Below are 16,197 nucleotides of genomic sequence, written 5' to 3'. Positions count from 1 at the left end.
CACGTTCTTGCGTCCAAGAAATTTGGAGTGCTTATTGCAGTAAGGATGGCTTGCTTTCATCCTCTGCTATAACATGTACATCTGTCAGAATTAATGGCTACTGGACTACCGGCTACATGTTTTGCAGAGACTAATTCTTTGTGTTCGATCCTCAAGTCAACTTGAATGTTAATCAAAACGACGTCCTTAAAGATTCACTCTCAGCGAGGAATGGTGGAAAATAAATTTTCTTGGTTGTTCATCCACAAATACTTCAGCCTCTGTACATTAAAGAGTATTTGTATTTCGCTAGGCTCGTTAACAATCTGTCCTGATTTGCAAGCCCAGTAGTTTTTGAGCTATGACTAGAGTACAGCCCGGCCTTTGCTTTTAACAAAAATGGTGACCAATCTTTGCTGGTGCTTCCCATGGGAAAAATTCCTCACGGGGAATTGTAAGAGAAGAAGAAAACGTTCGTTCAGTCAAAGTGGCTTGAAACAATGTCAAAATTTTGGTGGTTAAGTTACCTAATATCCTCGCAGTCTATATTCATTAATTTCTGCTATTAGTTATTTCGGTTCATAGATAGTTTTTCTTTTTTAAAATGGTTTTTATATCATAAAAAATATTAAATAAAAAAAATAAAAGAATTATCTTAATTTTTTTTCAATTAAAGAATACCCTCAATACCGCCGCCCAATACTGCTGATGATTTCTAAACGAAACGCTCCTTTTATATTTAAACTTCAAATTCTTAAATTGTGGAAACATATCACTTGGTGTCTTGGTCCTACCATATGCTCTGCAAATGCAAACAACAGGAAAATAATGAACAGAACAGAACAGTTAGTTAAATGTCACTAGCTCCTTCCCAGTCATGCTGATGGTTTGACAAAAACTAAGGTCATAGTCACGTGTACACATCTTCGACGAGCATGGACGCGCAGATTCTCGACTAGACCTTTGACAAAAATGATCGAACCTACAAAAGGTTAGGTGCCCGTTGGCCATGGGAGTGTGAGACTTTTTTTATCGGCAAAAACAACAAAAAGGGCTTTGTTTTTCTAGAGGTAGTTGCTCAGACGGTTCCTAAAGTATGCCCATGGAGGACAGGTTTTTCCTCTGGATCGGAATTTTGAGCTGCGGTTTAGAAAAAAATTGTAGAAAGTTCAACTAATCAAGCCCACTGTTGTCTAATTCGTTATTCGAGGATTCAGTTGGACCCACCAAATAAAAATTTGAAAATAAGAACATTCAGATTGGTGGGAATGTCCTTCGGAAAACTCAACCTCGTCTCTGGAATCTCCGTGTCGCCGGTGGCAGTGTGTCCTCGGAAGACAAAAGGAAGCGATGCTACAATGAAACCGGTGAGCAAATGAATGTTACTCGAGAGGTGGTGGTAAACGGTACACTGTGGGTAATATTAATTTTTTCTTGTGTAAAAAAAATATTTAGGCGATTACAGCGCTTTTAAAATGGAATTTGAATATATTAAATAAATTTGATTAATTTAATAAGATAATTGTAAAATAAAAAGATATCAATAATTTTTAAAAATATGTTTGTCAATATTGTAAAAGAAAAAAATAACCTATAAATATTTTTAAAATGTCTCAATAATCTTATTTAATAATAAAATAAAAATTAAATAAGAAAGAAACAACTATATATATATATATATATATATATATGGACCTCAATTACTAGTAAATTAAACATTAAAAGAAGAATTTTAAAAAAAAATCAACATGTCTAGCACACGACCAACTTATAATGACGAGATAACCCCATACAAAATAAATTAAATAAACAATGAAGGTCGGATCCTAGAAAAACAAAATAATTAAAGATGAAACTAGAAAGTTTTTAAAAAAAGTTAAATCAAATTAAGTCAACCTGAATTAATTCGATCGACTCGCGAGATATAAGATCTGAACAACACCATAGAAAGAAAAAAGTAAAAACTCACGAAGATGAAGACCTAATAATATAATGTTGAATGACCAGAACAAAAGGAAGAGAGAGAGAGAGTAAAGAAAAACCAAAGTCACTTCAAGCTAATTTTCAAAACTCGAGTGTCGAATCATGAGATCGGGTTACCTTGTAAAAGCCGGACTAAGAAAAATCACGAAACAAAATTCCCAACCATCCAGAAATTAAAAACAAAATAAATAACAATCAAAGAATAAGGATCAAATATGATACAAAAATTAATTGAAATAAACAATGTGAGATGAAAATAAAAAATAAAATAAATCAAGAAAATGATAGAAAAAAAAAGAAAATTATATATATATATATATATATATATATATATATATATATATATATATATATATATATATATATATATATATATATATAAACAGTTAAAAGAATGGGGACCAAGTTTGATATATAAAAGAATTGAAGAATAATAAAATTGAAAAAAGATTCTAATTCTATAAATCATTTAAGATAAAACAAATAGTAACAAAGAGAACATAGACTAACTTGTCTGAGAGTGTAATTGTGGTTACTTTTTAAAGTATTTTTCATTTAGAAATGTATTAAAATAATTTTTTTTTTTAAAAATTATTTTTGATATCAGCGCATCAAAATGATCTAAACATACTAAAAAAATATTAATTTGAAACAAAAAATAAAAATAAAAAAATTATTTTTTTTCAAAAACACTTTTAAAACATAAAAATAAACAGAGTCTAATAATAATTCAAAGAAAAAACAACTTAAAAGGCTAGTATGAAAAATCAGAGGATTTAGTGCAGGAATCAATGGGATAGAGAAAATAAAAAAAGAAAAGATCATCTACAATAAACCAGTGATTTGTTAGCTATACGTATTGTCCAGGCATGGAGGGAAAGCCGAACACTTTCCAAAGTCGTCTTGAAATTTGGTGTTTGGACAACATGCAATATTGCATGTGTTACCCGAACCTTGTAAACACATTTACGCATTAGCCACTTTTTTTATATAATATTTAAATTTAATAAACTATCAAATCACTCATTAGACCACATAAAAATAAGAGTATATTTGGCAGTGTGATTGTACTTGTTTTTCAAATAACTTTTCATGCCGAAATACATGCCGATAATTTTTTTTAAAATTATTTTTGATATCAGCATATCAAAACAATCAAAAACATACAAAATATATTAAATTTTAGTTAAAAAAATTAAATTTTTAAAAAATATAGTTCGCATCGCGTTTCTAAAAAGATTTTTTTAAAAAAAAACACACACACAAGTTGAAAGATAGAAAATCCCTTGACAATAAGTTTAAGATTTTTTACTATCAATAGTAATTATGATATTTTACTATTTGTAAAAAAGTGAAAAGACTTGGCATCCCTTGGATGTCAAGCTGTTTTTTAAGGTATTTTTACTATATCAAAAAAATAAAATGGTCAACTTGATAGTATCAAATAAATCTCGTGAAAAAAAAACCTCTCAATTTATGCTTGCTTGACTTGTAATATAAAAGGTAAAAACATCATTACATATTATAGTAATCCATAGTACATTGAATAGGGAATCAGTGTTGCATCTTAATTTTTTCAATAACAGCGTCACTAAGAGAATTTGAGAAGATATTGCCTGCCATTCTCTCTTTATATATATATATATATATATATATATACACACACTTAAAATGATAATTATTAAACTCGATCGATGATTTATTTTAATTATGAAAAAACATGTAACTAGATACTAAACTTGGTTTAAATTTCAAATTAAATTAGAAAAAGATATTGACCCAGTGATATTTAACTAACTTGATTAAATTTTTAATGATTTAATTGACAATATTAAACATTAAAAAGAATAATAAAAATATTTCACCCAGTAATTTAATAACTTCCCTGTTTATTAAATTAATTCTTAAATTGGATACAACAACTATGGCTTTATAGTTCTTGGAAATTGAATTATAATCGATGATCCACAAACCAGCAGCATGGATTTTTGTCCTTTTGGATGCCTATGCTCCCGCCTTTTATTCTGGCGTGTTTAGAATTACGATAGTTTATATATTTTAGTTGAAAAGATTTTAAATTGATTATTTTTTATGATTTAATGTGATGATTTCAAAAATTAAAAAAATTATTTTAAAATAAAAAATATCATAATTCACAATACTAAAAATTTCATACTCATTAATAGATACTATTATGAGAAATAAATTTATCAGAGAACACGATAAAATGAAGTACAAAAGCTCCCCAGTCCCCACAGTCAACTTACTGTTGGGACCTGCGATCTTGCTCCCTGCTTGCTCGACAACTTGTTTGATTTTTCGATGGCCTGAGGAGAAGGGCACTTTACCACCCCCCCTTTGAAACTGCTTGGTTATCCCTAGCGAGAGGGAGAGCACATGGCGAAGATCGATGTCAACCAAGAGCTGCAGAATGCAGACAACGTATAGAAAGGCACAGATTCAATTATTTTTCACCCGTGACAATTCAATCAAAGTAAATTTGAAAAATAATTATCTTGCATGGTAAGTAAATGCAAATCTTGCTTTTCATGGTAACAATCAATGAAAACAAGAAATGGTTGGAGCTTGGTGGGACGGAGGAGGGTGATGCGTACGCATGATTTTCTTCACAAGAGTCCAGATTTCAAGCTGTCCCGTCCAGGGAAAGTATCTCCAGGAATTTAGATTGCCGTGCGTGGACGTAACTTACATCCTATTCGTTTTGTATTTTTTAAAAATTTAAATTTGTTAATTTTAAATTAATATTTTTTTAGAATTTTTCATATCATTTTAATATGCTGATATCAAAAATAATTTTTTTAAAATAAAAAAATTATTTTAATGTATTTTCAAATAAAAAATACTTTAAAAAATAACTGCAAATATACTTTTAAATATTTTGAAATAAGATAGAATTTTTTAAAATGAAAAGTAATTTAAAAAAATAAAAAAAAACAATTTTTTTAAAGCAAACCAGCCTGGCACGTACAGTGCAAGTAATAGTGGAGAAGACGAGCACCAAGGCTTGTAGCCCAGCGGCAGAGACAAGGTTTCCTTGCCTCTGCCACCTAGGTTCGAGCCTCAGCGTGCACGCTTGTCACCCCCGCGATGTCTTACTTGTTTACTGGGCTTGCAGGTGTTCAGTGGATCCGGGGATTAGTTGTGATGCGCGTGAGCTGACCCGAACACTCCAGATTATAAAAAAAAAATAATAATAATGGAGAAGACGAGTAGTTGCTGCATTCAGGGCACCTTTGATTGAGCAAAGATTTACCAGTGGCACGCAGGGATGCTTACGTTTCTTTGGCTGTAAAGTTGTTGCTTTTTGAAGTGGTTCGGCAGATGAGACGCCAAGCTTTTAATTGTTCTCTTGGATACGAGATCATAGATAAGATAAATGATTAAGAGATTTTACACACTAAAGTTCTATTTTGCATCCCTACAGAATTTTTTTGCCTTGAATAATATCTTTAGGGGATCTAAAAGTCATTTGCAAAATAATTTGGGACTATTTAGTAGTTTACATTTTTTGCACGAAAATTACACAAATACCCTTAAAAGGCAAATAAATGAAAGGCAAGACCATAGCCATAGTCGTGTTAGTTGAGTTAATTGACTTTACACGCACGCACATTGATGTTATTTAACCAATCAACAACCTTGATCCACGAAGACGCATATTCCTTGCATTGTTAGTCAATGTATACCTTTGGATAATCAATTTATTCTCCTTGAAAGCAGATAATTTTAAAAGGAGTTTCCTCATCTAAAAACAGGGATAATTACAAAAACTTTCTTATAATTTAATATAAATTTCACTTTCTCTATGTATTTATATCTTTTATTATTATTATTATTAACGTAAGTATGCGGCCAGCTTACGTGCACCTCGACTAATCCCATGAATCCTGAAATTAACAACCATGTAAGCCTCCAATGATCATTATATTAACAACCACATGGTTCGAATTTGAGATTATAGAGGAGCAAACCTCTTGGTCTCAAATTTTTATCACTGGACCACCTACTAAACGATTATTTAATTCGGAATGTAAAATATAATTTATAAAAATACAGAGAGAAAATAAATTAATGTTAAATTATTAGAGAGAGTTTTTGTAATTGTCCAATAAAAATATCATTTACACCTTGACAATTGATGCTCCACTAATTTATAAATCCACACCAACTATATAGGCCCCCGTAATGGAGCATATATTGACTAACAAAGCAATTTGCAATTCTATTTCCCCGAGAGATTAATTAAATTTCATGTATGGCGTTTGCTTTATTGGATACCTAAGGTGTCAAATCCTCTATCCATCCTAATAAATTTAATAATTATACATTGGAATCTCTTGTTTGCAGGAGGGCAGGCGGTGGAGGTGACATTAACATCTTTTCCAACCCTCCATTTAACTCTAATTATGTGTTGTAAGTTGCGACAAGTAGATTGGCACTAGCATGTTTAAAAATGTGATAGTAGTAGTTTTTTATGCTGAAAATAATAAAAATATATTTTTGATATTTAAAATTAAAATAATAAAAAAATATAAAAAATTAATTTTAAATAAATGTTTTCAAATTTTACCCTATCCTGCCTGATTGGAAGTGTGGTTGCGGTTACCTTTCAAGGTGCTTTTCGTGCCGAAATGCATCAAAATAATATTTTTTTATTTTTTAAAAATTATTTTTGAGATCAGTACATTACAACAATCCAAAATATATAAAAAAATTAAATTTTTTTTTTTGATTTTTAAAAATATTTTTGAAAAAAATTAAAATTTTGTTTTATTTTTTTTTGTTTCAAATTAGTATTTTTTTAGTGTTTTCAGATTATTTTGATGTGCTGATGTTAAAAATAATTTTTAAAAAATAAAAAAATATTATTTTAATATATTTTTTAATAAAAAATATTTTAAAAAACAACCATAAACGTACAAGAAACCATTACCACTCGTATCAATGGGAAATTGCCCTTTTATCACACCACATAGTTTTCTTTTATAATGATTTAGAAATAGAAAACGGACAATGCCGTGGAGATAGTCGCACTCCTAATTATTATAATCTCTTGTCTAGATGACACAAGCATCTAATATTCCAACATATTTTTCAGTTTCTTCAAGACAAAATCCAATTCACTCATCACGTTATTTCTCAACTCACCTGCATGATCGAAAAGCACAAATTGAGTGATATGAAATAAACATCGTGACCTCAACATCCACGCAAAACCCGATCCGGCTTATAACTCGGTTTAAAAACCAAGTTACGAATTAAATAGATTAATTCAAATTATTATTATTTATTTGTTTTAAAAAATTAAAACAATACTTTTTTTTATAAAAAAACTAAACAAGGTTTAGACTTATTTAAAAATTAATTCGTCAAGCTAATTCCGAGTCGGTCCAACCATGGAGCCGAATTTAGTAATAGCGGTGCAAGCATGTCAAAACCGATATAAAAGAGTGTTTTTATATATAAAAGCGAAACCGCCCACGCAATGTAAAATTTACGCCGCCCAAGCAATAAATAAGTTTGTAAGAAAAACATGAGCGCAATAAAACAACATCCTCAACAGCATCATAATAATAAACTAACAACGGCAACATATGCAGTCAAACAGAGCCCATGGAGCATGTTAGCCCTACAACATGGAGTATCTACTTTTGACACGCCCCCCCCCCTCTCTCTCTCTCTCTCTTCTCTCTCTTCTCTCTCACGTGACTTGAAAATTTTTGCCCACAAAGGAAAGAAAAATTATTATTATAATAGACACATTTCTTCACTCATGTTGCTGGTTGGTACTGTAGTTTAATTATGTTTTTTTTTTAATTATTATTTTTAAAAATAATTTGTTAATATTATTAGTTTATTTATAATGGGGTGATATAAAAAATAAATTTTAAAAAATAAAAAAATTATTTTAATATAAAAAATACTTTAAACCTGTTTGAAATTACGACAACAATGATGGTTTAAAGTGTTTTTCATTTAAAAATATATCAAAAATAATTTAAAAACCATCATCGCTGCCACAATCTCAAACAGGCTTAAAGTATTTTTTATATTAAAATAATTTTTTTATTTTTTAAAAATTATTTTTAATATTAAAACATTAAAACAATTTAAAAACATAAATCTTTTTATTTTAAATAAATTTAAAATTTTTTAAGAATATGTTACCAAACTCACTCCTAAATAAGACCCTAACCAAAACGCCGTGTTTTGTGGTCCCCATCAATCAGGAATGGGAGGGAAAACAGTGTGGAAGACTGTAGCTATCATGGGAACCAGCTCATTTTTCCTTTTCTTCCTTCTTTCTTTCCTTCTATGAACAGAACAAGAGGTCCTTATCCAGGACGTTGTCTGCTACTCAATTTAATATAATGGCCCAAAAAATATTGCAAAAGAAGAGAGAAAGAAATTGGGTCCTACACTAGAAATTGCAAACACCATAATGGGTCCTACACGTAACCATGGATTTTGGGGGACTGTCTGAAAATTCATTAAGAAACGTGGCTTACATCCACATTTCAATGTTAAGCTCTCTTACTAACTTGTTTTAGTTAAGTTTCTCATTTTTTCTCCCTCTAAAAACTGTTAACGACACAGCACGTCTTTTGTTTCTTTTTAGTTTAAAGGGAAACATATCATGTCTAGAACCATTTATTAGTGTCAGTGGTTAAGTTTCCTTCTCCTTTTGTGTGTTCTTTACGTGTTTCTTTGGGTGCTAGATAAGCTAAAAAATCTAAGCTCTTGGCTTTCTTGGGAACCAGAGTGTGATTGAACTGGGTTTTGGTTCTTGGATCCGTTTCTTCTGGTAAGCAACAAAAGCTGGCCTCTTGCTTCATATGTGTTTTTCTTTTACCACCATATATACACACCACTAGTTAAAGCTTGCTACTTTATTGGTGTTTGCTTATGCATTTCTTTTAAGTTACTACTTTGATTGCTGGATTTGTGATTTTGATAGCTTATGGGGTTGTGGATTTGTTCCTGGAAAGGTGGTACAAGAAGAGAAATATTAGTTTTTTTTATTCTGGTTCTAGTGATTTCCTTTCAACCATTTTAAGGTTTTCTTTCCATGTTAAAATTTGGAGTAAGGTTAAATTAAAAGGAAAAAGGAAAAAAAAAAAAGAGTTGGGCTGAGAATAGTAGAGTTGAAATGAAGTTAGTTGGGTTGATAGAGCGGGCCTTGTGTGCAATTACACCTTTTATTGAATTTGAGCAACCCCATAATTGTTCCTGAACATGTATGTGATTTGTGAACTTGTTCTTCCTCTCTTTATCACTCTGTTGGATCCATGTTCAATTGATTTCATGTGACATTGCGGAAGATGCAGTTCGAATGTTTTTTCTCCTTATATTTCGCACTCTCCCATCATTTCTTTATTTTTTGATGTAATTCCCATTTGCAAATTGCAGTCTTGGTTTTCTTTTTCCTTAAGAACCAATATCATAATTATGGAGTCTTAAAGAAAACTAATTGTTTACTGTTATAACTCTTGTATTGATTGCTACCTTGACATGGTTAATTTAATTGTCACAAGAATCTGGTTTTGCCTCAATTTCCTGTTTGACGTAAGAAACAAAGTAAAGTGACATCAAGAAAGGAAAGTACTTTGATATTGGCATTTTGGCAGAAAAGTGAAAGCTTCAAGATTTACTCAATTACATGCAATATATTCGAGCCAGCATGGATGCCCATGGTTCAAGTTTTTGACAACCAATATTGATTTTGATTTTTTACTTTTTATTTCTTTTTTCCTAATAATTGTAATTTTTTCAGAGATTCTGATGTGAAATGTATGAATATTAGCTTTCTTCTCTTGGATGCTTCGTTTTGCAATGTGCTGATGGTAGCCGTTCAAATTGCTTTTTTCAGATTCCTTTGGGATACGACTTTGGCAATAAGAGGCTTATCTGATATGCTGGAGCTTTCCAATTTATATCAAATACTTGGAGACAGAAGATGAAAACAAAGTTGTCTGCCATTACTGTGCTTTGTTAGATTGGAGGCTCAAGATGGATGATACATTTGCCAATGCTCAAAAAGATGGCCTGGGCAAAGAGGATTCATTGCATAGCTTAAGCCATGATAGAGAATTATCTGGTGACCACGAGCTGGATTGTTCCCAATCAAAATCTAGTAGGCTGACAAGAAGGGTAAATTCACATCATTATCTGCATTTAAAAGCTAAGCAACTGCAACGCAGTAAAAGTTGCATCAAAGATTCGTTCCTTCGAAGCATTCATGTCTTAGACAATTGGATTCCAAAGCATATAATAACAATCGATGAGAAATATCTTCGTCGTTGCCTAGAATTCATACATGCCAGTACTTCTCAAGCGGCTCCATGCAACGCCTCTATGTACTTGGATTGGGGAAACATGGGTTTTTTCTCTGATGGCCTGAATATAGCTAAAATTGGGAATCAAAATACATGTAGTTCGGCTGGGTTTGATTTTGACTGTCCATTGGCTGGGACCGGGAGTGTAGTCATTAGCCCTGCAGAACAGTGGATTGCTGGTTCAATCATGGGTAGCAAGAGCATGGTGAATATACTGAAGAGTCCTTTATTGCGCAGATATGGTGCATATGATGGTGATGCCAATTTTGAGAAAGTGACTTCCAGCGATGTTAAAGGATCAATATGTTACGATTTTATGAACTCTCCTGGTGGATTAAGTAGTTATTCACCACACAAGCTCGATAATGGAGCACTAACTCCAGGAAGCCATAAATATGAATCAGAGAGTTTGCACAAAAGGTTTGTTTCTATGTCGAGTACAAACTCTACTTGTTCTGATCAGTCCTCTTCTTCTCTCCCTGCTGCTGTTACTCAGGGGACGCTCCAATGCACGTGGAAGGGGGGAAACCCACATTTCATCTTCTCCTTAGACGATCAGAAGGTGGTCTACGTGGCCAACTTTTATAATGTTAATTCAGCAGATGATAAGGCTCTAGAGTACGTGTATTTATTCCATTCTAGAAAAGGTGGCCAAAGGGAACATATGATTCATGATAAAGAGTCTCGCCTTGTAGGTCAGATGAACGTATCAACTTCTTTTTCTCTTTGCCCAAACAATTGTAGAATCATGGAGAGAGAATTTGTTTTGTTCGGTTGTTATGAAAATTTAGTGGGAGAGTTGCAAAGTTCAAGCCATGACCTCAGGAAGAACAAGGGATTGTCAAGCAGGGTGGTGGAAGTGTTCAGGACCAACAACTCATTCAAGAAGAGAACTAACTCCAGATTTGATGGATCTGGTGCTATACTGGAGAATTCTTCTTGGGAGCCTTTCCAAGAGAGAGAATACAACATGGACGCACTTGGTGGGGCCAATCTCTTAGAAAATCATCTTCCACCAAATCTTGAATTGGGGGCCATTTTGGTGAAAAATCATCTTCCCGAGAAGCGTCCAGAGAAGACTGGAGGTTGGGGTTTGAATTTTCTCAAGAACACGGCTGTAACGCAAGCCAAAAATACAATGAAATCCTCAGTACTTTCTGCCTGTTGTGCCCGAGATACCGGTGATTGCTCAACAAGCATTGATATTCTCATTCCAGCTGGTCTTCATGGAGGTCCAAGGACCAGAAATGGTGGTCCTTCCAGTCTTATTGATAGATGGAGATCAGGTGGGTGCTGTGATTGTGGTGGCTGGGACCTAGGGTGTCCGTTAACAGTACTCAAAAGCAGATCAGCCAACAAGGAGTTTTCATCCTCAGCAGATATGCAGGGGGAGTGCAAGTTAATTAATTTGTTCATACAGGTGAGCCACACTCCATGCAAGCTTTATCCATTAATTCTTAAGGTGGCCATCGTTAGTGCTGTCTCAATGGACAGAAAGAACAGCAACGGATATAATTTGCTTTTTTTCTTGTTCCTTTCCTTTCATTTCCTTTCAAAATTTGTAGTTTCTCCATTTCTTCACCGCAATTTTGTAGATTCTTATATGAGTATTAATGTAAGCATGACTCAACTCTTATTTTGCAGGGTTCAGAGAATGGTGCTCCCCCCTTGAGGATGGTGAACGTCCATGATGGCATGTATTCTGTGCATTTTCAGTCAACATTGTCAGCTCTGCAGGCTTTCTCAATAGCAGTGGCATTTATCCATAGCCAAAAAGTCCTGCACTCCAACCAGAATATGTACAGGAGTTAAAGTAGGAAGATTCATGTCTCAGCTTGATGTAGTTGTAACTCTCTTACTGTACCGCAGCGCTTCGTAAGTCAAAATTTACAGTAATTATACATGAAGTAGATTGTTAATTTTGTAAGTTTTTGTTTTCTTTTTGCTAGTGTTTTAGTGTTGGATTTTTTTCAAAAGTTTGTTTGTTCTTGCTGGCGACTGGGATTGGTTATCCTTTGATTTTCCGACAAGAATATCATGTAATCTCTATGCTATGATTGATTGTACAATTGTTTCTATGAAAGATGTATGAATTTTTGTAAGAAGAATTATAACTACACGCCCATCAGCATATGGATTACAATTTATGTAATGCACTGCAAATCAGTGGGAACTCGAATTTAAGCATAAGAAGAATTAATATGAAATTTGTTTTCTGTGACGAAGATCTTACATTTGTAGTTTGAAGAGGATAGGGTTGTGATTATTTTCCTTTTCTTTCTAATTTAGTTCTCTACGCGACATGGTACCTTAAAGATAATAGAAAGTGAACATTCTATTGGGTGTGCACTTAATGGCTGATTGGGTATGGAACACTAAATATTGGTTTCACTGTAGTTCAATACTATACTGTATTGATAATCTGAAAGGATTTTGGTGCATTTGGCTATCACATGCACATCTCAAGGGTAGATGGAGGGCATGTGCTTCTTAAATGGCTGAAGTCACGTTGCTCCACAAGAGCGCAAGTTAAGCAGTCAAAGTTATCGATTTTCAAGTGGAAATAGCTGGGATCTTTTTGTGGCTCATGATGCTTTATATTATTGCATGGTTCCCAATCATGAATCTAAACCTGTCAATGTGCGGATTGCAGGCCTCTTTCATTTGCACTTTGGAGGTAATGTGAACTCCAGCTGTTGCTATTTTGCACTGGTTATTTTAGATAAGAGTTTTTCTCTGCTTAATCATATACACACATTAAATGCATGTCCTAAGGGGCTAATTGTAATTTTTCTTGGTATATGAATAACTCCCACTATGGTGGTAGATACTGCAGTTTCCATTGAGCTTTGTTATAGTTACTTTGAGTTTATTTATGTAGCCTTACTGTGCTAACATACAAGAGTAGCTTTTGAAACTGTGTCCTTTGGGGACTCTTTACTTTTTTCAAAAATTCTATATCTTATTCTTTACATTTTAAGCAGCACATTTTGAACAATAACATGTTTAGCATGCAGTATCACCCATCAGGCACATGATCACGTTCAAGAGTCATTTTTCTGTAAAAGTTTTAGATATAGATTGTAAAGATCAATTCTGGCATTTCCTGGCATGACATGATATTGAATTCCCACAAGCATACCCTCGTGTTTCCTTTTCTAAGATATTCTTCTCACTGTTAAGTATGAGCAGCTCATTCTAAAACCCACGTTGTTTTGAGAGAACTGGGATAGTTAAGTTCCAACTTTTCTTATATCTGTGCAGTGTATGTTTATGCTGCTGGTTCATCTTCAACCAGGCTTTGTTTTTATGTAGCCTTGGGTTGGTTGACGTGGTCAGTTCTGCTTTGAAGGTTCAATATCTCAAGGTAAGCTTAAACTCTTCCTGCTTTTTCTTTCACAGTTCTTATTTTTTTAGTATTATCAAGTCTAGTCCATGTAATCAAAAGATAACAGGAAGCATGTTTCATCATATATAATGGAAAATGTGAAATATAGTATCCTTTGCTTCAGATGTTTCCAGGGCAAACTTGAGGAGCTAATGGCTGGGCTGATCTCAAAAGCTGGTGGGAAGTGGCACATGGTTAAAGCCTAAAGATTCTATTTCACTCGTTTAATGATCTTCTATTATTATATCTATGCAGTGTACTCTTTTTTCTGAACGATCTAGGCAGTGTATCTCTGTGCATATTTTGTTGTTTCTCTGTGGACGCAAGTGAGACTTGTTTCTCTGCTTCTATAACGTGGCAGGTGATTTTTGACACGTTCCATGGTCCTTCAGTGCCTCAAGTTGAATTTATTGGTTGTCCACTAAAGAACTGGACAAGTTCTTGCTTTTGTTGACCATCACATGCACACACATATTTGAGCGCGCGCGCACTTAAAATACGATACACCCTGCTGTGTTATAATTTAGGAATAGTTTTTTCTAGCAACATTTTTTCCTTTGCACAGACACCCTATAATGGACCACGGTGACATTCTGTGTCTTTTAGCATTGAAAGCAGCTCCCCTGACCTTTTCATCTCCCCTTGGTAGCTTCTGGAAAAGAAGGTAGCGCTTGGAACTAGGAAAGAAAGTAGTAGGTAGGAGATTTTGGAGCTGCTTATCCATTAATTAACCATTTTAACTGTTATGCTTAACATGAGTTGACTTCTTTCCTCTCTCTCTTTTTTTTCATTTGTTTCATACACCATTATAGATAAACTGCACAACATTATATGATAAATAACTTGAAATTGTTCCATGAAGCTGAGTTGATCATGAGTGAGCTGTGCACAAGCGAACACACATTGGTTACTGGAACAATGGAACTGTTTGAGGTATTTGTTATGATCTCTGATCTTGATGATATATATGGTTTTTGAATCCCTTATAGGTCATCATTAAGTAGCGATGCTTTGTATTCAGCCAAACGTTGAGGATTTTGTAGCTAGCATGGATGTTCTGCCAGGCTATTCTCAAGGTTGTCTTTAACTCTTGTCCACTGGAACGATTTTATTTTGGTGCAGGGGAAATTACACTGCAAATCTTCACAATCAAGGCTCCTTCTGGGCAGTTGGCATTGAAACAGGGAAAATAAACCTATTGTGATCAGGCTTCCTCAAAATTGATGTCCATTGTCTCAGGCACAGAACCATCGTGTATGCAATATTGTCATGACATTGCATGCATCTAAGCTTGCTATAATCATATCTCATATGGTCCTGGCCTCTTGCTAGAGTTTGTCGGAGAAGAAGGGAAACGATCATATCCAAAGGCAGAGAACTGCTACATATTATATTTGCAAGTGTCTTTTATCGGTCGTGGTAAAATGGCCCCAGAAATTGCTGTCTAGAATTTAGGTTCAAGTATTCGAAATTGCTACCAGCGAGCATTGCTCGGTCACTGTGTGGAGTTCAAGTCCGTGTTCCTGCACAGCTTGCTAGATCATCCATTCCGCTGCGTGCATCTTATGACTAGTTAAAACACAAATCATTTAAAGCTAGATCATTCTTTCCACAGCATGAGCTATAGATTGACCAATCCATTTTCCATCGGTTTTTGCTGGTCCTTGAGTGATTGCCCCTGCATCTGACAAGATGTATTTGTGTCTTCCAAGATCATGCCGCCTCAGGCTAAACAATGTTATACAAATCATAAAGAAGGTTCCGAGTATTCGAATGCTGGGCATGTCAAGGCATTGGGGTCAAATTTCATGTATTGAAAGAAAAAGAGAAAGGACTTGTGATCTACTAGGCTTTTCCAGTCATCTTCGTAGTTCTCACGTGTATGCAAGTTTCGTGTTAGAGGCTTTAGGTCCACCTTTTCACCTGGTCTCGTCGTCTTCCCATTACTCTTCAACTCTACGCTCTATCTATTAGAGATGATAATTTGTATCTGCTTTTTGGGTATTTTTATATCTATATTTTATTTATTATTCATTGAATAAAAAATTTAGATATTTATAAATTAGTACTTGGGTTTTGAGTAGTGTTTGTGTGTGTGTGTGTATAAATGATAAAATGATAAATATTGTCCATATATGTGTTTTATGTCAATATTTAAGTATGTGTATATCATACTGTATTAAAAAAATTTAAATATTCTATAAATTTATTTATATAATATAAATATATGTTGGGTTAGGATCGGGTGGGTTTTAGGTAGAATTGATAACATTCATATTTTATCTATTATTTATTAAGTTTTTTAAAAATACTTATTTATTCAGGTCAGATGCGTTGTTAATATCTATTGAATTCAGATTAAATTTTTATTGTTTTTAAAACAGTTTAAAAGCACAATTGCTTTTAATAATTTTTAAATTAAAAATGATGTTTGGTTTATATTTTGTTTTTGCAACAAAACATGATTGAGAGTTATCTGATATTTCTACG

The 16,197-nt window shown here is 33.4% G+C and overlaps 1 protein-coding gene across 14 annotated transcripts; it reads left to right on the top strand.

The window, feature by feature from the left end:
- Nucleotides 1-8,493: 8,493 nt before the first annotated feature.
- Nucleotides 8,494-15,772, top strand: LOC133697473 (uncharacterized). Of its 14 annotated transcripts, XR_009842883.1 has the most exons (9): nt 8,494-8,788; nt 9,854-11,739; nt 11,964-12,198; nt 12,792-12,996; nt 13,635-13,686; nt 13,832-13,884; nt 14,357-14,403; nt 14,570-14,640; nt 14,830-15,772. XR_009842883.1 is itself a non-coding variant. In XM_062120045.1 (3 exons), the coding sequence occupies exons 2-3, from the start codon at nt 9,994-9,996 to the stop codon at nt 12,129-12,131; spliced, it is 1,914 nt and encodes a 637-aa protein (XP_061976029.1). In that variant the 5' UTR covers nt 8,494-8,788; nt 9,854-9,993; the 3' UTR covers nt 12,132-12,427. The 14 variants fall into 14 exon arrangements, 1 of the variants encoding a protein (XP_061976029.1); XR_009842885.1 differs by lacking the exon at nt 14,357-14,403; XR_009842882.1 differs by having other exon boundaries at nt 14,357-14,640.
- Nucleotides 15,773-16,197: the final 425 nt, after the last annotated feature.

This window comes from Populus nigra, chromosome 6, assembly GCF_951802175.1.
Source record: "Populus nigra chromosome 6, ddPopNigr1.1, whole genome shotgun sequence".
NCBI classification, from domain to species: domain Eukaryota; kingdom Viridiplantae; phylum Streptophyta; class Magnoliopsida; order Malpighiales; family Salicaceae; genus Populus; species Populus nigra.
The sequence above is the reverse complement of the archived record's forward strand: the minus strand, read 5'-3'. Positions and strand labels throughout refer to the sequence as shown.